This window comes from Protopterus annectens, chromosome 7.part1 (genome assembly GCF_019279795.1).
Source record: "Protopterus annectens isolate FY-2018-M chromosome 7.part1, PAN1.0, whole genome shotgun sequence".
NCBI lineage: Eukaryota > Metazoa > Chordata > Ceratodontiformes > Protopteridae > Protopterus > Protopterus annectens.
In genome coordinates, this window is record NC_056740.1 from 165,209,960 (window position 1) to 165,235,441 (window position 25,482).

The 25,482-nt window shown below is 41.0% G+C and overlaps 1 protein-coding gene across 10 annotated transcripts in view; it reads left to right on the forward strand.

The window, feature by feature from the left end:
• NR2C2 (nuclear receptor subfamily 2 group C member 2) overlaps positions 1 to 25,482 on the forward strand; it is a 1,701,781-nt gene that overhangs the window by 263,232 nt on the left and 1,413,067 nt on the right. For all 10 annotated transcript variants that reach the window (XM_044078621.1, XM_044078615.1, XM_044078617.1 and 7 more), the window contains one exon: positions 20,829 to 20,939. In XM_044078621.1, coding sequence (XP_043934556.1) covers positions 20,829 to 20,939 — 111 coding nt within the window. The remainder of the gene's footprint in view (positions 1 to 20,828; positions 20,940 to 25,482) is intronic.

Consider the following 25,482-nt stretch of genomic DNA (forward strand, 5'->3'; position numbering starts at 1 on the left):
TATCAAACTGATTTGTACAGATGTTTGTGCTGAAAATGTATTGGTAAGGTTTGCTTGTGTTAAAGGTATCAATAGTGCACCCTGCTGAAATGAAAAGAAATGTACATGTATTATTGCAACTGAATTAAGTGTACATGTTTTAAAAGAGGACACTGAAACAGCAAATTTAACTTTAAGTAAGGTAATGTAAATAAGCTGTTAAACCATTAAAACTGCACCCCACAGTGCTGAATGGAACCGGAGACACTGGGTCTGGGAAAGAGCCTTTGTCCATTAACTCAGTGAAAAGCAGGCACTGCCATAAACATTTGGATGTGTATTATGGCCATTTGTGCTAAATTCCTATCTCAGCTTCACAGAAGAGTACTGTGAGAACTACAGTCAGGTGACCAGATGAGGTCATTCTGCCAGCCCTCTTGGAAATTATATTTTAGATATTAAAAAGAGAAATCTCAGAGTATTGAGTATTCTGTTTGGGAAGCCTTACTAGAAAGACCATCACCTACAGTATCTTGCCTTGCAGTAGTAAGTAACTTAACTAGGGAACAGTAATTCTCTCAGATTCAGTCAGAAGTATAGTGAAGCTTAGGTCAGAGATTGTTTTTCTTTATTTGTATGAGTCTGTCCATCAATGTTAATTTCAGTATTTTCTGTGATTTGAACTCTGTGGTTTACTGTAAATATATATTCAGTATTTTCATGTTCTTTTTTATTATTTATTATTAAATATATTTAAACTTTTATTGTGGCTGGTCCTTGTTGAAAGTATTTAACCTTTGAGAGTGCTTGAAATTATTTGGTGACACTGTGTAGACCACTCCAGAAGGCCTACCCATCTTGGTGAACCATCATCTGCTGCCTGAGTTCACAAAGATACCATTTGGGATGAAAAGTGCCCCAGCGACATTCCAGAGGCTGGTAGATCATATCTTAGCAGGGGCAGGAGATTATGCTCTTGCTTACCTGGATGATATTGCCATTCATAGCCATTCCTGGCAAGAGTGCCTTCAGCATGAAAGGGAGGTGCTGGACAGACTGCAGAGGGCAGGGTTGACCATTAAGTCCAGTAAGTGTCAGGCGGATATGGCTGAGGTCTTCTACCTGGAACATAGAGTGGGGAATGGTAAGATCAGACCAGAATCTGCCAAAGTGTAAGCCATTCAGTTATGGTCTGCCCCTGTTACCAAAAAGCAGGTGAGGACATTCTTAGGGACAGAGGGGTACTATAGAAAGTGTGTCCCCAAGTATAGTATCATAGCCGCTTACCTCACAGATCTGACAAGAAAAAACAGGCCAGATAAGATAGTGTAGACCCCAGCATATGTGAGCAGGCATTCCAGAAGCTTAAAGGACATTTGGGAGAACCCTCTGTGTTAGACAGTCCAGATTACAGCAAAGAATTTGTTGTGCAGGTGGATACTTCAAACCATTGGGTAGGGGCTGTACTTAGTCAGGTTTGCTCAGAGGGAGAAGAGCACCCAGTTGTATATCTCAGCCGTAGTCTGCAACCCATGGAGGAATGTTATGCAGCTGTAGAAAAGGAACGTCTAGCCATAGTATGGGCACTGCAGAAACTTCAGCAGTACCCGATTGAAAGGAAATTCACTGTAGTTACGGACCACATTCCCTTAACATGGCTACATAGAGCAAGCCAGCAAAATGCCAAGTTATTAAGATGGAGTTTAGGATTAGGCATATGACATCACAGTACAACAGAGTAGTGGGGTCAGCAATGGCAATGCAGATGGGCTCTCAAGACAGGGAATGGGGGTAACATATTCCCAGATAGGCTTATTTCTCTCAAGCCATGTTTCAAAAGGGGCACTTGATAAACTAGCTTGAGTCTTTGGGGGGGGGGGTGAGATGTGATGATATGGGCAAGTTCCAGACTAGCCAGCTGGAGGTTTGTGAAGAATGATATGTCCTTTGAATATCATACTGATTTATAAAAGATGCTTGTGTTACAAATGTATTAGAACTGTATGCCATTTTTATATCAAACTGATTTGTACAGATGTTTGTGCTGAAAATGTATTGGTGAGGTTTCTTGTATTAAAGTGTATCAGCAGTGCACCCTGCTGAAATGAAAAGAAATGTACACGTGTTATTGCAACTGAATTAAATGTATATGTTTTAAAATTGGAGACTGTGACAGCAAAGGTTAACTATAAGAAAAATAAGGGAAATGTAAGTAAGCTGTTAAGCCATTAAAATGGTACCCCACAGTGCTGAATGGGACTAGAGACTCTGGGTCTGGGAAAGAGCCTTTGTCTATTAGCTCAGTGAAAAGATGGGAGGCCCCAGGCACTGCCATAAACATTTGGATATGTATTGTGGCCATCTGTGCTAAATTCTTGTCTGAGCTTGAAAGGGGAATACTGTGGGAACCTAGAGTCAGGTGACCAGATGAGGTAATTCTGCCAGCCTTCTTGGAAATTATATTTTAGATTTTAAAAAGAGAAATCTCAGAGTATTGAGTATTCTATTTGGGAAGCCTGACAAGAAAGACCCTCACCCACAGCATCTTGCCTTGCAGTAGTAAGGAACTTAACTAGGGAAAAGTAATTCTCTTAGATTTAGTCAGTAATATAGTGAAGCTTTGTTCAGAGAGTGTTTTTCTTTATTTGTATGAGTCTGTCCATCAATGTTAATTTCAGTATTTTCTGTGATATGAACTGTGGTTTACTGTAAATATATATTCAGTATTTTCATGCTCTTTTATTATTTATTATTAAATATATCTTTTGTGGCTGATTCTTGTAGAAAGTATTTAATCTTTGACAGTGCTTATATTTATTTGGTGACACTGTGTGGGCCACTCCAGAAGGCCTAGCCATCTTGGTGAACTACTACCATTTGTGTTAGTATTAATATTACACAGTGTAATTGGGACACCCTTTGTGAAGAGCCTTAGAGTAGCTGATTGTGGAGTGTCTGGTGATGGTGGTAACTACCTTATAGTCTGGGCAGAGTGGGACATAGCTAGTAAACCTTTGCTAGCCTTTCCCAGGTGTGTGTTTGTGTGTCAGCTACTTGGGGGGAGGGCACAAAACACTGGGTTTACAGAGATGTTGCTGGAGGACTTGGCTTGGGCACTCAGCTGAGGACCTAACCCTAAAACTGTACCAGTGGAGGGAGTCTAATTGGGGTCCTCTAAAAGACCTAAGATACAAAACTTGTCCATTTCCTGTGTTACCATTGCTATACAGTACTATAGAGAAGTTAAAAATTAATTCACAAGACAAAATAAAAAAAGCTCAAGGCATAATAATTTTTGTTCGGATATGTGCAGAATGCCTTAATATAAACTGAACTCTTACATTCACATGAATATGCACACATTAGTTTCTAAGGAAGGCAGGTAATGTTCTCTAATACTACAGCCTTGCTGATGATAGTGAACTGTCACCAGCCCCATGTTATCAGTTTGAGGACTACCACTTGTTTCACTTTTATTAGTAAACCAAATAATAATAATAACCAAATGATAATGTGCAGGGCAGTCTGGCCAGTTATAGGCAGATACTAGCAGTTTGTTACCAGTTAGCAGTAAATACTCTGCTATCAATTAATAAATACATATAAGATAACCATCCATAACATTTTCAAAGTAAATAAAAATACTTAGAAAAGAATGAGTTAAACAGTAAAGAATGAGTTAAACAGTATAGTAAATAATGAAGTACTCAGAGAGAGGTAATACAGTGCCTAGGAAATAAAAATAATTATTTTGAACAAATAAGAGTATAAGAAAGAAACTCAAAATGAAACAGAAAATTAGAAGCAGAGAATACAAGGAAAGTTCTAAAACTTCAGGTAGTATTTTTAGCTGATTTTGAAGGTTTCTCCCAAGTTTTGAGTTTCTAATACCCTGAGGCCCCATTCTTAAGTCGGGGTACAATTAGAGTTCATGAAATTAGTATGGTTTCAGTCTTTGATTTTAGCCAGGAGGGCTCTTCTCAACACCCTCAATGTGCCCAGAATTGGGAAAAACTCCATTCCCACTAATTACCACATTGATGGTAGCCCACTGAACACTGAAGGCATTATAAGAGATATGGGGATACAGGTTGACAACAACCTCTCCTTCGACCACCACATTGCCACTGTGGTCAGAAAGTCCTTCTATGGGGCACATCTCATTACCAAGGGTTTTGCATCCAGGAAGAAAGAGGTCATCATCTCCCTCTACTCTTCTCTCATTAGACCAATCATTGAGTATAATCCCCTATTTGGCATGTACCTCACTAAACACCTGCAACAGCTGGAAAGGCCACAAAAGTACCTCACGAAGAGGATCATAGGCCTTAAACACATCCCCTACATGAACAGACTCAAAAAAAAAACTCCAGCTTTTCTCTTTCTCATATCTTCTATTAAAAGGCGATCTCTGGTTGACTTACAAAGCCATGTCTGACCCAGCCACATTAGAAATGTTACACCTAAAGAAATCCCAATCTCTCTGCACCACATGCTCCAGGGACCTCAGCCTCATTACCACTATCAACAGAACATGCTGGAGGGACAGGTTTATAAGCCCATGCTCTGGAATAGACTTCCCATACATGTCAAGCAGAGCACCTCACTAGCCCTTTTCAAGAGAAATCTTGATGAGTGGATGGGAAATAGAAAGTTCACCATGGGGATCACTCCAGTGGCTCTACTTGATAGAGGCACCGGGAACTAACAGTGGCATGATGCCAGGGCGCTTCTATGGGCTAGGATTGTAAAGGCTCCAGGGATGTTGGCCTAGTACACACCTATGAACCTATATGGAGTTACATGTACTGGTAGTATGTTTAAGTATGACTGTAAATCCCTTTATATCAGTCTTGCTGCTCCTACAATTGCCTGAGTGTCTTTATTTCACATTGTTCTCATTTCTGCTTGCAAATCCTGATATTTTATCACTTTGAGTCTGCCTGTGTATAAGACACTGTAATCACTGGGTGTAGCAATTTCAATGATCAATGGTACTTTTGCCTTTTTTTTCCACGAACTATTATATCTGTTTTTCTTGCATTTATTTTTTTGATCTGTTGGTAATGGGTAATCCCATGTGATACAAACGTCATCATTCTCTATGATGCTTTATAATTCATTTTTCCAATGCTTCTCAACTGCTACTTATGCAAAATCTCCAATGAAACAGTCTTGCCACATTATTCCCCCCTTTCAGCATACAGTCCCACTGCCATGAGTGTTTCATACTTAGCAACAAGGTGTACGACTGTTCCCAGTTTTGTTTTACAGAGCCAGCATTTGTCTGTTTTTCTCACATTTTCAGTGGACTTTGTAGATCACTATTTATGTAGTCTACTATCCTGGGCTGTAATTATTAGCCTGTTATCTTTGGTTTCAATTAACCTCACCTTAACCATTCCAGCATCAAATCTTGGTCAGCATGTGGTTGTGCCTGAAGATCTCTACACTTGCTGCTATATTTGTGGCCTTTCCATTTTTGTTTTCTTCTTGTGTTATCCCTGATGTCCTTCAAGGATGCATCTGCAGTCCTTACAAATGGGTTGTCCTGTCGTCAGGCAGCCCTTCGGTCGGCCGGATTCCAAAGTCTGGGTCTGGCCTCGGCTGGTGTCGCACTTCACCCGGCGTCATTGCGGCTATTATTCGGGTATAAAGGCATCAGCCGACGCCATTTTCCTCAGTCTTTCTTGCCGTGTGGCGCCCGAAGCAGAAGCTGTTCGCAAGTGCTGGTCGGTCAGAACCAGAGATTACTACTACCGAATACTTCTACTACTACCGAAGACTTCTAAAAAGCTAAGTACCCCGTTGGGGACTCTTTCTTGCCTCAGCCGATGTCAGAAAAAGTGAATAACTGTTTAAATTGTGGGAAACAAATTCCTCATAAAGATTTCCACTCTTACTGTTTGCCTTGCTTAGGCCCAGACCACGACGTAGCAGCTTGTCTAGCCTGTGCTTCTTTCAACCGACGAACGCTTAGACGTCGGTCGGAATTTGCTGAAGAGTTTTTCGGCTCAGATTTTGCTTACATTATGCCGTCGGATCCTCCGACAGCGCAAATTTCTAAAAAACGCAAGGAAAAGGACCGACACTCGCGGTCCGCGGTTTCGGCCGAAACCGCGGTTAAGCCAACCGCGAGTGTCTCGGTTTCGGCTGAAACCGAGTCCACGGTTCTTCCTTCGGCCGAAAGCTTGCCTCTTACCGAGGCCTCATCCAGCTTGGCTGAATCTGCTACTGAAATCCCACCTGCTCTTGCAGGTACACAGGATTTATCCGATACTATCCCTTTGGATATTTCTACCCCTGCACGTGGAGCTGCTAGGCCTCCTGCATCCATGTCGATTAAGGCCTTTGCCAGGGCTAAAGCAGCAAAAACTACCAAAACTGTGCCTGCTAAGACCCCCTCTCACAGGCAAAGTTCTAGTTCACAAATGCTTAGTCTAGCAGAGGATCTCATTTCTTTGATCCGGGGATCCCAACCACATTCAGACAGGGCCTCTCACCCACCTCCAGAGAAGAGGACTAGAGTAGAGCCCCCTGAGCCAGTTTCTTCAGATGGCTCCTCTGATGAATCAGATAATTCAAACCCTCCAGAGGCCCCCTTTTCTCCTTATGAGGACTCTGATGCAGAAGAGTCCATTCCTTCTGCCTCTCCGCCTGAGGAATTTTCTTTTGGGGAAACCTTGCATGCTATGAGGGAACAATTTCAATGGCAGGGCCAGGATTTTTCAGACACTAGGAAAAGGCTTAGAACCTTCCTGCATTTGCCACAGCATAGGCCTTTAGCCATCCCTCCAGTACTTACTGTTGTGGATGATGCTTTTAATGATGCTTGTACTGCTCCTGATTCTCTTCCTCCGGCCCCTGCTAAGCCCGATAGGTACTACAGGGTCCCGGACACACATTATCATTTGTATAAGGCTCCTTTTGCAGATCCCGAAACTATCTCACAGGGACCTAAGGCTGTAGCAGCTACCTCTGCCAAAACCCCTCCCTCTGAAAGGGAATCCAGGTCCTTAGAGATGGGGTAAAAGTTTACACTTCTGCTACTCTTTCAGCTAGGGCCTTGAACTGTCAATTCCATATGATCCAGTATCAAGAATTTATGTTAGACCAGTTAACTAAAAAGCTGTCCTCAGATGAACCATTATACAAAAAATCTGTTCAGGAAATGGTACATAACATTCAGCAGGTCAGTAATCATTCCTTAAAATGCGGCTATGATGCACTGGAAGCTTCCTTTAGATCAGCCATGACTGGCACAGTGATCAGAAGACATGCATGGTTGAAAGAACAGGCCTTACCAGATCATGTCAAATCAAAGCTACTAGATGCTCCCATGGACAAGATCAATTTGTTTGGCTCTCCTGCACAACAGGTGCTGAAGAAGATGGAAGAGAAGGCAAAATCTGTCCAGACAGTGAAAGATTTCTTACAGGTCCAACCTCCAAGGTTTAGCAGGAATTGGCCCTCCAAAAATTGGTCCTTTCCAGACACCTCCAGAGCTCAGAGAGGCAGGAATAGGCGCTCAAGAGGCAGAGGTCAATCCAGAGGTGCCTACAGGGGACGTCAGTGGCAGGCTAACAACCAGCGAGGTACAGCCACAGATGCAGCCACCACCACCACTACTACAGGACAATCACAGTGACTTGGCTCTGGCACCGCCTACCAGGGAACAACTAGAAGCACCCTTAGGCGGGAAGCTAGCCTTATTTTCAATAAACTGGCATTACATCACAGGAGACAAGTGGATTTTGCAGACAATAGACCAAGGTTACAGGTTTCACTTCCATACTCTACCAAGGAAGAGAGGAATGCCAAACCTACCTCCAAATCAAAAGGCAGAAGCTCTAAAACAAATAACTCACTTACCAAGCATGAGAGCTGTAGAAAAGGTACCACCTATGGAGCAAGGACAGGGATTTTACTCCAGACTCTTTCTGGTACCAAGAAAAGAAAACCAATGGAGACCTATTCTCGACCTGTCCGCTTTAAACACATTCCTCATTGTCCCAAAATTCAAAATGCTGACCCTACAGCAGCTTCTTCCCATGCTGGGCAAGGAGTCTTGGCTGGTAACTCTAGATCTCAAGGAGGCATACCTGCACGTCCCCATACGACCAAATTGCAGAAGATACCTCAGATTTCTTGCAGGATCAGAGCATTATCAATTCTCAGCATTGCCCTTTGGCTTATCTACTGCGCCCAGAGTATTCACGAAATGCCTGGCATCAGTAATTGCTCATTGCAGGCTTCAGGGAATTCAAATTTACCGTTACCTGGACGACTGCCTGTTACAAGCGGACAACAAAAACAAACTAACAGAAGACTTGAAAAGGGTCATTTATCTACTACAAGCCCTGGGATACACAGTCAATATAAAAAAGTCAAGACTGATACCATCCCGAAGGATAACCTTTTTGGGTGCAGAACTGGACACATCAAGACAAATGGCATTCCTAACAGTAGAAAAACAAGGAGCAACTCCCTCTCTACTTCTTGGCATTGACAAAACAGAACCAGCTAACAGCAAGAAAAGTCCTGCAAGCCTTGGGTTACATGGCATCCTGCATAATATTGGTTCCACATGCCAGACTGCATATGAGAAAGTTACAGTGGTACCTAAGGAATTTATGGTCTCAGCACAAGCACAGCCTGAAACAAGAATTCCAATGGTGGGCTCAGGCCTGTCAATCAAACAAAGGACTGCCCTTCCACAGCACTCAACCAAGCCAGACAATCACAACGGACGCCTCAGACCTCGGTTGGGGGGCACACATGCTGGACAAGTGCATACAAGGCTTATGGACTCAAGACCAGCTGCACCTACACATAAATCAAAAGGAAATGCTGGCAGTAAAACTGGCAATTCAGACATTCAGACCATTTCTTCAACAAGGTCCACTGTTGATAAGGACAGACAACACCACAGTTATGTGGTACATCAACAAGCAGGGAGGCACACATTCGTACCCTCTATGCCGGATGGCAATGGACCTCTGGAATGTGGCCCTGAGCTTCAACATCCAGTTACAAGCAATTTTGTGCCAGGAAAAGAAAACATTCTAGCAGACATACTAAGCAGAACTGCCACGGATGCCCACGAATGGATGCTGCATCCGGACATCTTCAAAACCTTTACAAGACAGTGGGGGCTACCAGAAATAGACTTATTTGCATCCCCACGCAATCACCAACTGCAGAAATTCTGCACAAGGACGTACCACCCACTTGCTTGGAAAGTGGACTCCCTATCTTTCAGTTGGAAAAACCTGACAGCATATGCATTCCCACCACTTCCTTTGATGCACAAGGTGCTATTGAAAATCAAAGAGGACCGTCCAAGGATCATCCTGATAGCTCCAGACTGGCCAAGGCAGCATTGGTACCCATTATTGAGGAGCATGTCTCGGGAACAAATATGGACTCTACCTCTAGTTCCCTTACTGTTAACACAGAACAACTACAACACCCTGCATCCAAACCTGAAAACACTGCAGCTGACTGCCTGGAACATTGCATAAGACCAAATAACCCAAATTTATCCCAAAGGGTTAAAGACATTATCTTGGAGGCTCGCAGACCCTCAACAAGAAAAAATTATTCAGCAAAATGGAAAAGATATCTCATTTGGAGTACTGCAAAAGGAGAGAATGTGTCACTGGTAAACATAGCTAACATCCTGGAATACTTGGCAGAGCTCTTCCACAACGGCCTGTCCTATTCTTCCATTAAGATTCATGCATCAGCTATCTCAGCAGAATACAACTTGGATCTTCCACTCGTCTCACATCCTCTGCTCAGGCAGTTTCTGAGAGGAATTAAAAATGTAAAACCACCTAGGAAGCCACCATTGCCAGCATGGGACTTGAACTTTGTGTTAGAAAAGTTGACACTCCCTCCTTTCGAGCCAGCAGCAACAGCAGAATTACAGTACTTATCTTGGAAAACTACTTTCCTGCTTGCAATCACTTCAGCAAGAAGGGTATCTGAGCTACAGGCATTAATGGCAGTACAACCCTTCCTGATCTTCCATCAAGATAGAGTATCCATGAGAACTAATCCTACTTTTATGCCAAAGGTGGTCTCCAGAGTATCTTTAAATCAAGCTATCCACCTACCTACATTCTTCCCCAACCCACAGAACAGGGGAGAAAGACTGTTGCATACCTTGGATGTACATAGGCAATTACGTTACTGCCTGGACAGGACCAAGAGCAATAGAAAGACTGACCAGCTACTGGTAGCATATGCGACAGGAATGGAAGGAAAAGCAATTTCAAAACAGACAATCTCTAAATGGATAGGAAATTGCATTAGATTTTGTTACTCCTACCATGGGAAGAAAACTCCAGAAAACATCAAGCCTCACTCTACAAGGGCTACAGCCACTACCACAGCTTTCTTACGAGGAGTGGCTACCAAAGACATTTTAGAGGCTGCTACTTGGAGCTCCGTGCATACATTTGCCAAGCATTATAATTTACCTTTATACTCCAGATCCCGAGCAGGTTTTGCCACTGCTGTTTTGCAAGGGATCTTAACTACACCATAAACTAATTTCTCCTCCTCCCCCAGTTGGGCTATGGTATTCTACCCATTTGTAAGGACTGCAGATGCATCCTTGAAGGACATAGTCAGTTTTGTACCTACCATAAATGTAGATGTCCGATAGGAATGCATCTGCAGTCAGGATTACCCACCCTCCTTCCCCTCTGTGGTACTCCTAGGGTATTTGCCCATCTTGTAGCTAGCTGGGGGAATCTATTATGGTGTATTTGTTTATATATATGTACATACATGCTTATTTTTTGTTTGCTCTCTACTATTTGGAACCATTTGCATTTATCCAAATTTAGCCTTCTTAGAGGGCTCCTGGCATCTGGGGCAAGAAACACTGAGGAAAATGGCGTCGGCTGATGCCTTTATACCCGAATAACTGCCGCAATGACGTCGGGTGAAGTGCGACACCAGCCGAGGCCAGACCCAGACTTTGGAATCCGGCCGACCGAAGGGCTGCCTGACGACAGGACAACCCATTTGTAAGGACTGCAGATGCATTCCTATCGGACATCTACATTTATGGTAGGTACAAAACTGTACTTTCTTGTATTCTTTGTTTTGTTTTTTGGCACATTCATTTGCTGCCCGAGTTTTGGCTTCTATGGTTTGATTTTCATTCCTGTTTTATTCTGAAATGCTTATTCTAAACTAAGCAAAGATGTCATCTTAGATGACTTCTTATGTTTAAAATTTTCAGTATGTTTGGATCTAATGAGGTCAGCAAATATTTATGTAGTCCCACAATTGCAGATCTATACATGTAATCAGTTTTGAGGAGGCTCAAAACTCCTTCAGAACTAGGAATTTATAATGTTGGTATGCAATGACTTTTATTTGTTACATGATGAACATGTAGTATTTTCTTGTTTTGGGGTCCAGTTGATTCAATACTTTTAGAGACCACTCAGTTACCCTAAAAGTTTAATTTTAGAACAGGAAGAGCAAATAGATTGATAGCTTAGATTTTATCTTGGATATCAGGCAGTTTTCAATATTGGTTTTAGTCTTTTGAGGTATTCCTAATGAAGCTTTATTCTTATCTGTTCATGTCTTATTGCTGACCTTTCATTTATTTTAAATATTTATACACCCCCTCCTGCTCAAGTTCATTTATATAACATTCCTGTTCCAATTGATATTTTCTTGGTTCTGCATCTTTCCTTTTTAAATGTTGTTTTTGCATATTTATCAAGACCACTTATAATTCTTAGTTAATCTGAGAAAGATTTAATCATTTGCAGTTGCGCTTTCAGCTCCTCTTGTGATGAACTATGCAATTTTAAGTCATCTACAAAAGTAAAGATGTCTTTAAACAAGCATGGAGTTAAACTTTTAACCACAGCCTAATCTGTTAATTAGATAGCTTAACTGGTTAAGGGCAAGACAAAACAAGAGTGGTGACAAAGAATCGCCCTGGAAGATAACTCTGAATTTTAATCCTTGCGATAATAACTTGCTCTTTCTCATGGCTGACCTTCAAAATAGTTTGCCACTGTTTCATAGTCACTGCAGTGTAATTGATCAATTTAGGGTATCATAGGAAGCTACTAGGCTAATGACCCGTAGGGCCATTAACAAGCCTAACCAAGTTATACCTTTATTTCCACGATTAGCACCTGTTGCCCCTGTCATAGAGGGACACAAGTGGAACCCCCAGGATAAATTTACTGTTACCCGTCCAATCGCCCAGATTGTGTTTGAAGAGGGCCAGTGAGGTGCTCTGTTTGACATGAAGCAGGAGTCTGTTCCAAAGGTGCGGTAACCTCTAGCAAACAAATCTGTCCCTCCAGCAGATTCTATTAATGTCACATACCAGCTTAAGGTCTTTAGAGCGAGTAACCTATGTACCATTTGACTTGCAGATATGCAGCCTTTCCAATAAAGCAGGGTCATAGATTGCCTTGTATGCAAGGCAGAGATCACCTCTGAGTAGTCTGTATGAAACAGAATAAAGTGACAGTGATTTCAGATGATCCACAAAGGACAGATGCTGAAGACCTTGAATTTTCCTTGAGAGGAACCTTTGTAGTCTCTCCAGTTCCTGCAGGTGCTTGGAAAGGTACATACCAAAAGGGGCATTGTACTCAATTATAGGCTTGATAAGGGAAGAGTACAGGGAGGGTGTAACTTCTTTTTTTTTCTGGAGGCAATGCCATTACTTATAAGATGAGCAATATAGAATTCCTTTCTTACCACTGTGGAGACATGATGATCAAAGATAAGGTTGCTGTCAACCAGTGTGCCCAAGCCTCTCACCACTGAGTGCAGACTTAGGGTGTTGCTATTGATGTGGTAGACAGCAGGAATATCTCTCTTACCGAAAGGGATGATGATACATTTTTTGCATTGAGTTTAAGGCCATGACTGGCACCAATCATTTGTTTGTGTAAGACTCTCTTGTAGGATGTTGACATCATTTTGAGATTCTATGATTGCTCCCAGTTTGCAGTCATCACTAAACTTTGTCAGCCATAGTCCTTTAGTTTTTGCTTGTTCTTCGAAGAAATAGATTTCAAACAGTAGAGGTCCCAGGACTGATCCTTGTGGAACACCACTGGTTACAGGTCTGCTGCTGGAGGTGGGTTCCCCTATTTTGACAATATGGGTTCAGTCAGTGGGCCAGTTAGTGACCCCATCTTAAGATATAAGGGTTGATACCTAGTTGGGTGAGTTTGTCAGTGATTCCTGAGTGGGGGATAGTGTCAGAAGCCTTAGCTAAGTCTAGGAAGGCTTTATGCACAGATTTCCCCTCGTCCAGGTCCTTGGTGACTGTCTCGAAGAAGTCTACCAGGTTTAACAGGTATGATCTCCCTTTGACAAATCCAATCTTTGTAGGGTCAAGTGTTTGGACATTACCTATATCTTTGTTGATATGGCCCATGATGATTTGCTCCATGGCCTTGCAGATAAGGTTAGTCAGGCTAATAGGTCTGTAGTTCCCAGGGTCATTGGAAGCACCACCTTTGTGCAAGGGAATAACAGTGGCCATTTTCCATTCAGCTGGGATGAAGCCAGTGTTTCGACTGTTATCCATGAATGTGGGATGCTGTCAAATACTTTTTGTAATCTGTCGATGCCATACTTAGATTCTTCCCATTTTTACAACTCTATATTATGGCTTTGTTTAACAAAGAATGATACTTTCTTACGCATGACTTTCTTTTATTTAAGAAAATACAGAAAGTGGCAAAGTCAAAGATGTACGACTCAAAAGAAGAAACACAATGTCACAGACACAGCACTTCAAAATAGTAACCACAGCACCCGGCGAATTAAAATCTGAGCTTCATTTTTAGTAGTTAAGCACTTTTGTTCAACAGAACTTTCTGAAGAAGTTCTGTTGAATGAAAGCATTTAACTATTAAAAGTATAACTCAGATTTTATTTTGCCAGGTGATGTGGTTACTATTTTGAAGTGCTGTGTTTTTGTGGCATTGTGGTTTTACTTTTACTAGTTTTATTGTCATAATTGATTTTTTTTCTTTTCTAAACGACTATAAACTCTATCTGAATTAATTCCAGTATATAATGTATATATTGTCGGAAGTTAAATTATTGGTTTATAGTTTTTAGGATGATTTACAGGTTCACTAAGGACTTCATTTGTCCTGTTGTTAACCAGGTGGTGCCTGTTTGGGAAGCACATGTAAGTAATTCTGACTCTGGGCTAAATATTTATGTAAAGATGTTAATAGCTTTAGCCAAAAGTTAGGTACTGTGTTTCAGCCTGGAGTGTTAAAGTTAGCAGCTTTTCTTAATTTTGTCTCAGTTTCTCTGGCTGTTACTTCATCCCATTTCATTCCTCCTACATAAGAGCTCCTTACTGTTTCTTTTAATTCTTTTATCCAGTCACAAGTTTGTTAAGTTTAGCAGTGTCTTCATAAATGCATCTCCAAAATGTACATATATATTTTTTTTTTTTTTTTTGTGGTGTTTTTATTTATTTTGCAGTTCTCTATAAAACCTTTTTGGGTCCTCATTGAATTGTTTATTTTGTTCTTTTCCTTTATATTTATCTGCATACCTTCTAAGTTTTTCTGTTTATACAGATGCTTTTATTTTATTACAGAAAATAATCCATGGTAAATCCTGGTCTGTTTTGATACTGTGTGTTACCTTTACCACATCTATCTTTCCAAGTATTTTTGATTCATAGATTGTTATTAGATTAACAGCCCAGGGTGCCTTTCTAAGCCTAGCCAAATTTTCCCAAAAGAGTAATGATGCCCTGTTTCCACATAGGACATTGAGGGCCAGGCATTTGTAAGCTACCTGTGTCCATAAGGGACATGGGTGGTAGGACCTGTGTACATTTCCTATTCTCTGTTCACTGGCCTAGATTGCGCTTAAACTGGGTAATAGATGAACTCAAGCCTCACATGGATGGGAAAACTGTTCCACAGGAGTGGCAGTCTCTGGGACACGTATCTGCCTCTCTATTATATTTTGTTTGTCACAGATAAAATTCATGTCCCTAGATCTTGTATTTCTGGTACTGTCTGACTTATGAATATGCAGGAGATTCATAAATGTGGGATTTGTGGAGGCACAGATCACCCCTTAGCAATCTATAGGAGTCTGAGTAGGGAGAAGGGGCTTTAAGGTACTGTGCATAAGGCAGGTTTGTTACACCTTGTATCCTTTTTGCAAGGAACCTCTGAGGTTGTTCTAGTTGCTGCATATGCCCAGTCAGGTACATACAAAAGGGAGCATTGTACTCTGTGACTGGTCTGAGAAGGGCAGAGCACAGTGGGATAATGACATTTTTGGACCTAGATGCCATGCCCTTACTTATAAGTTGTGCAACAAGAAAGGATTTCCTCACCACTGTGGCCACATGGTGGTCAAACGTAAAGCTACTGTCTATGTGCATACCCAGATCCCTGACCACTGGGTTGACTCCTGGGGGTATTTTATCAACATGGTTGACTTCCCAAAGGATCCAGTTTGGTATTTCTTAGCATTCAAGTTTAAGACCATGGTTGTGGCACCATTTGCTAGTCAGAGATAGGCCTTCTTGAAGAACTGTAGTGCCTGCAGGGGAATCGATGATGACCCCCCCCCCCCAGCTTGCAATCATCTACAAACTTAGTCAGCTGTAAACCTTCCGCATTTGCTTCTGTTTCAGAGAAGTAGATGCTAAAAAGGAATGTGCCCATCCTGGTGGAGGTGGCTTCACCTATTTTGACTTCCTGGGTCCTATCAGTGAGCCAGTTGGATATCCAGAGAATGATAAAAGGTTTTATACCTAAATTAATGAACTTGTCTATAATGCCTGAATAGGGTATTGTATCAAAAGTCTTGGTCAGGTCGAGCTATTTTGTGTGTAAAGTCTTGCCTTCATCCAATGCTTTGGTGATTTTCTCAAAACATTCCACTAGATTTAATAGGCATGACTATCCTTTAACAAAGCCAGACCATGATGGGTCCAGCATTGATGATCTCTTCCCTTTTCCTGTATTCTTCTGTTTGTGATACTTGTTACCTTAATTACTTTATATTTTTTCTATGTGATGATTACATGCTGATATTCTACTTGTTACCTTCCTTTCCATTTTGTGGTAACATGTTATATGTTATTAATTTAGCTGCACAATAATATATCCTATTTATTTCTGTTCTACCTCACAAATTTCTTTTAATAGTATTAATTACTGCACTCATTTGTTTTACCAGTCTTCTGACATTTTGGGTCTTATTTACTTTCTCTACTCTATTTCTCTGCTCTTTGATCTCCTTGATTTAATGACTTTTCTTAATACAGGAAACAAAAGAAGCATTACAATTTACTGGACATTAAACTAAACTTGTCTGAATTTGCAGTCAGAGACAAAATTACTTAGACAACTCTTACTCCCAAGTCACAGGCTTACAATAACAATTCTTCTTTACTGTTCTGGCATGGTTTTTCTATCTTGTTCAGTTAGTTATAGTATATTTCAGTGTTCATCATTTTGATCACCACTGCAGTATCCTAAGCTATATGGATTATGTCCAATCAAGGATATAACAGCAGGCCAGCTTTTTCTAGGCACCTTCCACATGCCCAGTCAGTCAGTCAAACTAAGCTGAATAAAAAGACAGATTTGGGTGCCAAACCCTCCAGAGATTTCCTGCTATTGAAGAGGGAGCTCCTGGTGTGCTCAAAGGCACTCTCTGCTGGGAGGATCAATGGCCTGCTTATGCTGTTTCTTTGCTGGGAAGATAAGTTCCCTTTCAGGAAAAACCTTCCACTTTAAAACAAAATGTGTTTTATTGTACTTTCCTGTTTAGGAATATTATTTTAAGCTATAAGTTTGTGTTTCGTCATAAGACTTGACAGTACTTTTTAACAGGAGTGCACTTTTTTCCTGTTAGTTTAATTTTTTTAAAGTGAATGAAAGCCATTTTTTGTTTGTTGTGTAGAGAAAGAGAAATTGTGTTTATTTTAATTTTTGGAGCTGGCTAAGGGTTTTAAAGAGCTTTTTACTGTATTTTGTGTAAAAAAAAAGTGACTTTACAGATTTGAAATTTTACTGCAAACCAGATCAGGGGGGTCTTCCAAGATTTTATCCATCTGTGACGAGTTCCTCAAGTAGACTTATTTGCCTCCTCCCTGAACAATCAGCTGGTAAGATTCAGACTCCATGCAAGAAGGCTTGGAAGATGGATGTTTTTTTCCTTTTCTTGGGCAGAAATGTTCCTTTATGCTTTTCTACCCTTTCCACTGAAAATGAAGTACTTCTGAAAATTCAGAAGGAATCCCCCAAGATCATTGCAGTGCCTCCCTTCTGGCCCAGGCAACAATTGTTCTCCCTTCTTTTGGAAATGGCCAGGGGCAGTTACCACAAGCTTCTTCACAGATAACCCCAACCCCAGTCAACTTCAAATGACTGCTTGGATAATAGGTTCTTAATTCCCTTTAGGCACCAGTTTACTGAGGATGTGCAGCAGTTACTAATGGAGACAAGCCTGCTACTAGAAAATCATATATTAGCAAATAGAAAAAGGTAACTAGTTGGTACCAACAACATAGCCAGCACCCATTCAAGGTTAGTTGTTCTCTGCTATCACAATATTTGTGTGAGTTACCGTCCTATGGCCTTTCTTGCTCCTCTGTCAGGGTTCGTTTATTGACCATTACAGCATCTCTGCCCATGGATCTTCCTCTTTCAATGCATTCTCATATCAAAATTTTTTTGAAAGGGGTTTTGTATTAGATGCCTCCAGGAAAACTGGTGGCCTATCTTTGGGATCCTAATTTTGTTTTAGAGAAGCTAACATTGGCTCCATTTGAACCAGCTAATCTGGCTGAATTGAGGTTCTTAACATATCAAACAGTTTACTTATTGCTCTGACCTCTGCAAGAGTATTTGAGTTGGAAGCTCTTATTGTGAGTCAACACTTTCATTTTCTACAGAGACCAGGTATCTTTGAGAACTAATTCTTGTTTTATGCCTATAGTGGTACCTCAGTTTACTTTAAGCCAAACTATCCATTTCCCCAATTTATTTCCAGAAACTAAAAATTAGGGAGAAAGAACACTCTATACCTCTGATGTCCACAGGCATTTTGGGTGCTATCTTGACAGAACAAAATCTGTCAGATCTTTGGATCAGTTTTTCATTTTTTGTGAAGGTAAAAAGAAGGACAGCTTGTGTCAAAGACCATTTCCAAATGGTTGCCTCAGGCAGTTACCTTTAGTTATGCTGATTGCAACAAACCATTCCAGACTGGGACAAGGCCCACTCTACCACGGCCTTGGCTTAATTGATGGATTTTTGGAAAGTGTTGGATTCTAGAAGTGTTCTAGATGCAGCAACTTGGTCCTCTATACATACGTTTGCAAGGCATTACAAGCTTGATTGTCTAGGTCTAGATTGTCCTAGGTCTAGGTCAGACTTTGCTAAGACGATTCTCCAGGGGCTCCTGCCCTTTTCCCCTTCCACCTCCCAAATGTAGTAAGCTAGGGTAATCTACCCATATAGCTAAGGCTACTGCTGAGGTAATCAATATGATGAACATAGTACAATTGTGTATGTAAACTTGCTATAACAGTCGATGTTCGAATGATCACTACTGCAGTAACTGCTCCCTCCATCCATCCTCCTTGTTTTTTTTTTTTTTTTTTGGTATGCTGTGTATGCCAGGGTGTTGACATTTATTTTTGTTGTTCCTAGCAAAGTCCTTTTAGGGCTTAGTCTCCCCGTCTCTGTTGGCATGAAAGCTCTGAAGGGCTTGGCACCCAAACCTGTTTTTTTCAGTCAGCTCTGCTGAGATTAACTGATGGTTTACGTGTGTGTAAGGTGCCCTGAAGCTTTGGGAACGGGTTGGCTGTTATATCCTTGGCAGGATGTAACCCATATAGCTAAGGCTACTGCAGCAGTGATCATTCAAACATCTACTGTTATGGTAAGTTTACTTGCACAGCTGTACTTTTTCACTTCTAGACTCCCACAGATGCAGTGGAGCATTTTCACATTTGCATACTAATGACCATTCTTCTTCTTGACCTTTGCTTCTACCTTTTTGAAGAATTTCTTAATTGCTCTTTTACTGCCCTTGACTTCTTGACTTAAGAAAAGTCATTGATCAAAAATATCATGTATTAAACAGTTTCCTTTACATTTGAGTCAAATATTTCACATCTTAAATCTAATAGCTGTGTTTTTCCAAAAGCGGGGAGGTGCACCTTATACTTTGTTACTAACTCCTTTTCATTTTGCATTCACAAAAAAGGTCAAAAGTTTATATACAGTTTTATACAACAGAATGTAAATGTTGCAGAATAAATTACATACTTTTAGTTGTATTCATGTTAGTCTGTCGACAGCCATCGCATATATATGTGAATTCATATAGGTCAGAAAAAAAATCAAAACAACTTTCAGCAAACACCAGATGCAAGTCTTTTTTTTCAGTGGGAAGACCCCCCCCTCAAGTCCTCATGTGGTGGGATACCTCCTTACCCCAAAACTTATCTGTACCTTCTCTGAGATTGCACAACAGTAGTGAAAAGAGAAAATTCCACTGTTGACAAAATAGAAATAAAACCAACTCAAAACCAGATAAAAAATGAATGAACACCAGTGGAAGCAATAAATCCAAACACAGGACCGTAACCGAGTTAATAGTTAAGCGCTTTCACTCACTTTAATCAACATGAGCTTCTTCAGAACAAATGGTTCGTTGATAAGTATAGAAAAATAAGATCAACAAACATAAAATAAATTTAAAGAATTAGATAAAAATAGGGAAGTGTGTATTTTGAGTGACAGGTAAGTGGATAAAAGCTAAAATGAGAGTGTAAATAAATTAATGAAATGTGGTTTAGAAGAAAAATTGACAGTGTTTAAGGAGGGAAGGAAGAAGTTGGGTAGATATGAAAAGTTACTAGACTTTCTGTTGAGTGGTCTATGGAAAGATCCCAGTTAAAAGACAAATGAAGTACAAGAGATTAAAGGAAAGAATTTATAATTAAGAATGATTTTGAAACATAGAAGAGGGGGATTACGTTTTATTTTATTGTTCAAGAGTAATACATTTTGCAAAGAATGCAAAGTGTAGAACAGAATGGTTAGATTAAATAAAATAACACTAACTGTGAAAATTGTTAATATTTTAAATTGTGTATTATATGGAAAATATAGGTAGATGTGCAGTGTTGTCATTGACTCAAAGAACAGGGAAAAATGTAAAATGCATACAAAATAATGTCGATTGGTATGTGCACTTTGGTTATAGGGTTAATATGTATGTAGAAACACAGAAAATGTGTGATTGTATCTTTGTTTTTAATAAAGGCCCCCACTCTTTCAGACTAGTGCCATGGGATTGTTTATTCCCACCTGAAGTCTTACCAACTCAGGTGTATGGGTCACCAGTTCAACATCTTGTCTGACAATGAACCCTTTATGAGTACAGTACCCCCTTACCTTCACTTTGCACTGTAGTGTCAGTATTGGAGCATGAATCCAGGCACCTGGTTTGGGAGTAGAATCTGCAGTGTTCTGAGCTTCCTGACATCTTGGTGAGTTTGCCATCTGCTTAGTCATTGCTATGGAAAATAAATAATTTTTTTAAGTAATACAGTGAAAGTGAACATATTTAAGAGCTGTTGCACAACATAATTTATGAGTGGTCTAATACATAGTTGCTTTGCTTTGTGCATGCATGTTAAAGTTTTTGTGTACACTGAATGTGCACAGAATGGTCAGATGATAAAAAGAGTTAATTATTAGAAGTCAGACTTAGGCTTATATTTTACAGAACACTACTAGCACATTAAAGAGAGAATTTTTTCACAGGTTCAAGCTGTTCAGACCTCGCTGTCTGACACATCAGTGATGACCAGTCCTTCGCAACGCATCCAGATAATCTCCACAGACTCTTCAGTTGCATCTCCGCCTCGCATACAGGTACAGCAGTGGTTAACTGATACTGTAGTAAATAACTTACTCAACATGCATTCAACATCATCTATTCCATTGTCCTTGATAGATCTTACTTCAGTTTTGAGGTGATTCACTAAACATTTATTATGTTGTCTTCATGTTCATCCTTTTCTAAAGCATTTGTTGGTGTGGTTTGTGGTGATAACATGCTGAGCGTGAAAGACCAGACTTCCCTATTGCCACCAGCAGTCTCCAGCTCATTTTATGTGAGATGCAAACATTCTGGACAGGCTGAGAGATATAACCTGCACAATGTCCTGGGTCTGCCAATGGACCTCCTCCCAGTGGGTTGTGCTTGGTAACATCTCAAGTGGGAGATGAAGATGGGATATATTTATAGGGTTTTCAGACTTCATCAGCTTACTGCTTTCAACAGGATGGAGTAGTGGCTATACCCTGAGGTCCATCTGGATTGCCAAGCTCTTCATTCTGTTCTGGAGAATGAGACACTCTACCCTGATCACTATTCAAAGCCTGTGGCCAGAGTCGATGATGGTAGCATAATTTACCAGGGAAAATTTAAATCTTCATTTGACTCAGCTCTCTCTTCTTTACTGCATTTTGCACAACACCTGCACTGTTGCTATCCCTCTATCATTCTGCTGGTCAGTTTCCTGATCCCCCCTACCCTCACTTGTAAACAAGATCCCAAGATACTTAAACTCCTCCACCTCTTGCGTTTGCTCACCATGAGAAAAAGAGAGTGAGCAAGCCAGTCTTTTCCAGAGTAACCCCATGATCTCTGATTTAGAGGTGATGACTTTTATCTCAGGTGGTTCACAGTGAACAGGGAATAGATCCAGTCCACACCGAGAGTTAAGTCACTTAAGGCTAAGAGGACATCATCATCTGCAAACAACAAAGACATAATCCTTATTTCTGGATGTTCTCTGTATTTTTGCTGCACTTAATATCTTGTCCATGAAAACCACAAACACGAGGTGGGGCAAGTTTGGTGGAGTCCTTTGTCCATCTTTAACTTAATTCAGCTTAACATCAAGAATACAACCATAACTCCCACTTCCCAAATAAAGGGGCTAAACTGCTATAGCACTTACCACAAGATATTCCAGCGCACACAATTACATGCCTTCGCTATGTCCATTAAACACATTACAACTTCAGTATTTGTGCATGGAGAAAGAGTTGATCCAGTCTTCCATGGTCTAAATAGAATCTGCATTGTTTTTCCTAAGTAATAGGCTTGACTGATAAAGTTTATTTTATAGCATCCAGGCATAAGCACTCCCAGATAAACTGAGAAGTGTGATCTCTTGTAACTTTTGAAACTTTGAACTTTTGTTACTCTTGTAACCTTTTTGAAAATAGGAATCATAACCCCTGCCAAGAATCGGTGTCCTTTTCTTCCACACAACATTGGAAAGGCATATTAACCATGATATCTCAGCAGTGCCTAGCATCTTCAGCATTTCCAGGTGGAGGTCATCCGTTGTCATAGCCTTGGAACACTGGAACTGTTTAATTGCTGCAGCCACCTGGTCTGCTGTAAGGGTCCAGTTCCACTGTTAATGTCTGGCACTGCCTACTCAGAGATGAGGATAACCACCTACTTCAGGGATATAGTTTTTGGTCTATATTAGGAAAACTAAGAATTTGCATAAAAGTAGTGTAAAAGCTATACTAGCCTAGAACCTCTAAATTATGTAGATGTAGAAATGTAGTAGTAATGTTGCAGTATCACCATTTGTATGTACTGCATCTCTTGTTATTGCAGTGACACTACAGACATACAAAGACAATTCAATGTATTTTTGTTGGCTAGCCTGTCATTTTATTAGGGTATTTAATTAGTATTCAAAATTCTAATAACATATAAGCTTAATGCCAAAGTAATTCTAAAAGTAATAGCTGAATGAATTTTTTTGTGTGCACTTATTTTTGCTTTAACCATGTTACATAATGTTAATAGTAGCAGATTAACCATCGTAAGAAGCATGTTGTACAGTGCTAATGCTATAACCATGCATAGAATTGGTGGATTTAGACTACTGTATTTATCACCAAAGTCGCAAGGGTGAAGCAAAGGGGGTTGCTGCCCTTGATGAGAGTTGAGAGATGCAGTTGGATCTGCAGAAGAGATGCCTAAACCAAGCTGCAGCTAATATATTGGCTGCTTAAATGTCATTCGGTGAATGGTGCTGATGTTCTTCATCTCACATTGCTGCAGTCCTTACACTTGGGGTAGTCCGCTGTCCTCGGTCAAGGCGCATTTGACTGACATCAGGACGCCAGGGTACAAATGCGCATGACCGTATCCTCAGTCTTTTGCCGCATGGTCCGATGCAGAAGCAGCATTGCAAGTGCTGAAATTTTTGTTTCAGACCGAGTCAAAGTTGGCTAAGGAATATTTTAGTTTTTCTTGCCTCAGTGGTTTACCGGATGTCAGAAAAAGTGAATAATTGTATTTCTTGTGGGAAACAGATAGAGACTATCATACTTTGTGTATTCCTTGTTTAGGGCCTGAGCACGACATTGTTTTGTGCTAGATTCAATCTATAAAGAGAAGGTTAGATTGTGCCAGGTTAGTCTTGAAGCGGTGCAATTATAAAATGCCGTCGGATGCTGACAAAGCAGTTAAGGAAGAACCGTCCGTGCGGGACGCGGTTCTTTAGAGGTGTCGTGGTTCCAGGAGAGACTTTGTTATTGCAGGATGTGGCCTCTCAGGAGGCAGGTCAGGCTGAAGGGGCTTCTCAGGTTACTCCCTCCCTTCCTAGGGTGGTTAGGCCCTCTCCTTCTGTTTCCAAGGCTTCTCCCAGAGGCAGGCCAGGTTTAGCTTCAGTTGGTGTCACCCCTAGTTCTTCAGGACCTGTGCCCAAGAAGCATATGCTTAAAATGGCAGAAGATTTGATTACTTTGATTAGGGGTTCTTTGCCCTCCTGATAAGAGACCTAGGGTGGAGCCTGAGCTAGGGAGTTTTGAGCAGGCTTTGGATGTTTCAGAGTCTTAGACTTGCAGGAGTATTCTCCTTATTCTGATTCTGATGTGGATGATTCCCTTCTGCTTCTCCTCCTGAGGATTTTTCTTTTCAGAAACTCTTCATTCCATGAGGGAGCATTTTAAGTGGGAAGGTCAGGACTTCTCTGATTCCAGGAAAAGGCTTAGGGAATTTTTGTTTTACCCCAGCATAGGCCTTTGGCTATACCTCCTGTTTTGGATGTGGTGGAGGATGTTTTACAGAGGCTTCTCTTAATCCTGTTTCTTTGCCTCCTGCTCCTGTTAAACCGGATAGGTATTATAGGGTGCCTGAAGCTCATAAGTATCTTTTTAAGAGTCCTAGGGCAGACCCAGAAACTGTTAGTCAGGGCCTAAAGGTGTTAAGGCTTCTGTTGTCAAGAAGTTCCTACAGATAAAGAGGCCAGGGCCTTGGATAGATGGGGAAAGAAAGTTTATACTTCTTCCACTCTAGCTATGAGGGCTTTGAATTGCCAGTTTCACATGTTGAAATACCAAAACTATGTCCTTTCACAATTGAAGTCTAAGGTTGATGCTCTGGCGGAAGGTATTGATTGTAAAGAGTTACAAGATTTAGTACATGTTTCTGAACAGGTGGGTAAGCATTCTTTGCAATGTGGTTTTGGTGCTGAACAGGCCTGGTGGCTGCCACTGGGTCAGTTCTTGGCACGCCTGGCTGAGGGATCAGAATTTATCTGACCATGTTAAAACAAGGATTTTAGATGCTCCTTTACAATCTGATGTGTTGTTTGGTTCTCCTGTTGAGGCAGTTTTAAAGAAAATGGAAGACAAGGCTAAGTCTATGCAGACTGTTAAAGATTTTTTGCAGGTTCAGCCTCCAAAGTTTAGTAGAAATTGGCCTACTAAGGGGTGGACGTATCCTTCTTATGATTCCCAGTCTAGAGGTAGATCTAGGCGTGGTAGGGCAGAGCTCAGGGCTCTTTCAGGCCTAGAACAGGGAGTTCTCCTGCACAGTCTTGGTGAGGGCAGGGGTCAGTCCTTTCGTAAACAGACCCAATGACCTACCTTTTCAGCTGCCAGAGCCTTCTCGTCTGGCAGCACCTTTGGGAGGAAGGTTGGCACTTTTCAAAGAAAATTGGAGTTTAATTACCCAAGACAGATTGGTATTGGATATCATACACCACGGTTTAGTTTTTTTTTCATACCTTGCCTCCTTTCAAAGGCATGCCAGACGTTCCTCCTCAACAAAGAATAGAGGCTCACAAGCAAATTTCTCTGTTACTCCAAATACCTATGCCAGAAGTGGGCCTAGGATTTTATTCTCGCCTGTTCCTAGTACCAAAGAAGGGAACACGTGGAGACCAGTTTTGGACTTATCTATCCTCAACACTTATCTGGACATTCCCAAGTTCAAAATGTTGACGTTACAGCAGCTTTTACCTCTGCTGGGCAAAGATCATTGGATGGTAACTTTGGATCTCAAGGAGGCTTATCTTCATGTTCCTATCAGACTGAGTTGCAGGAAGTATCTGCGTTTTCGCTGGGACTTCTCATTATCAGTTCTCTGCATTGC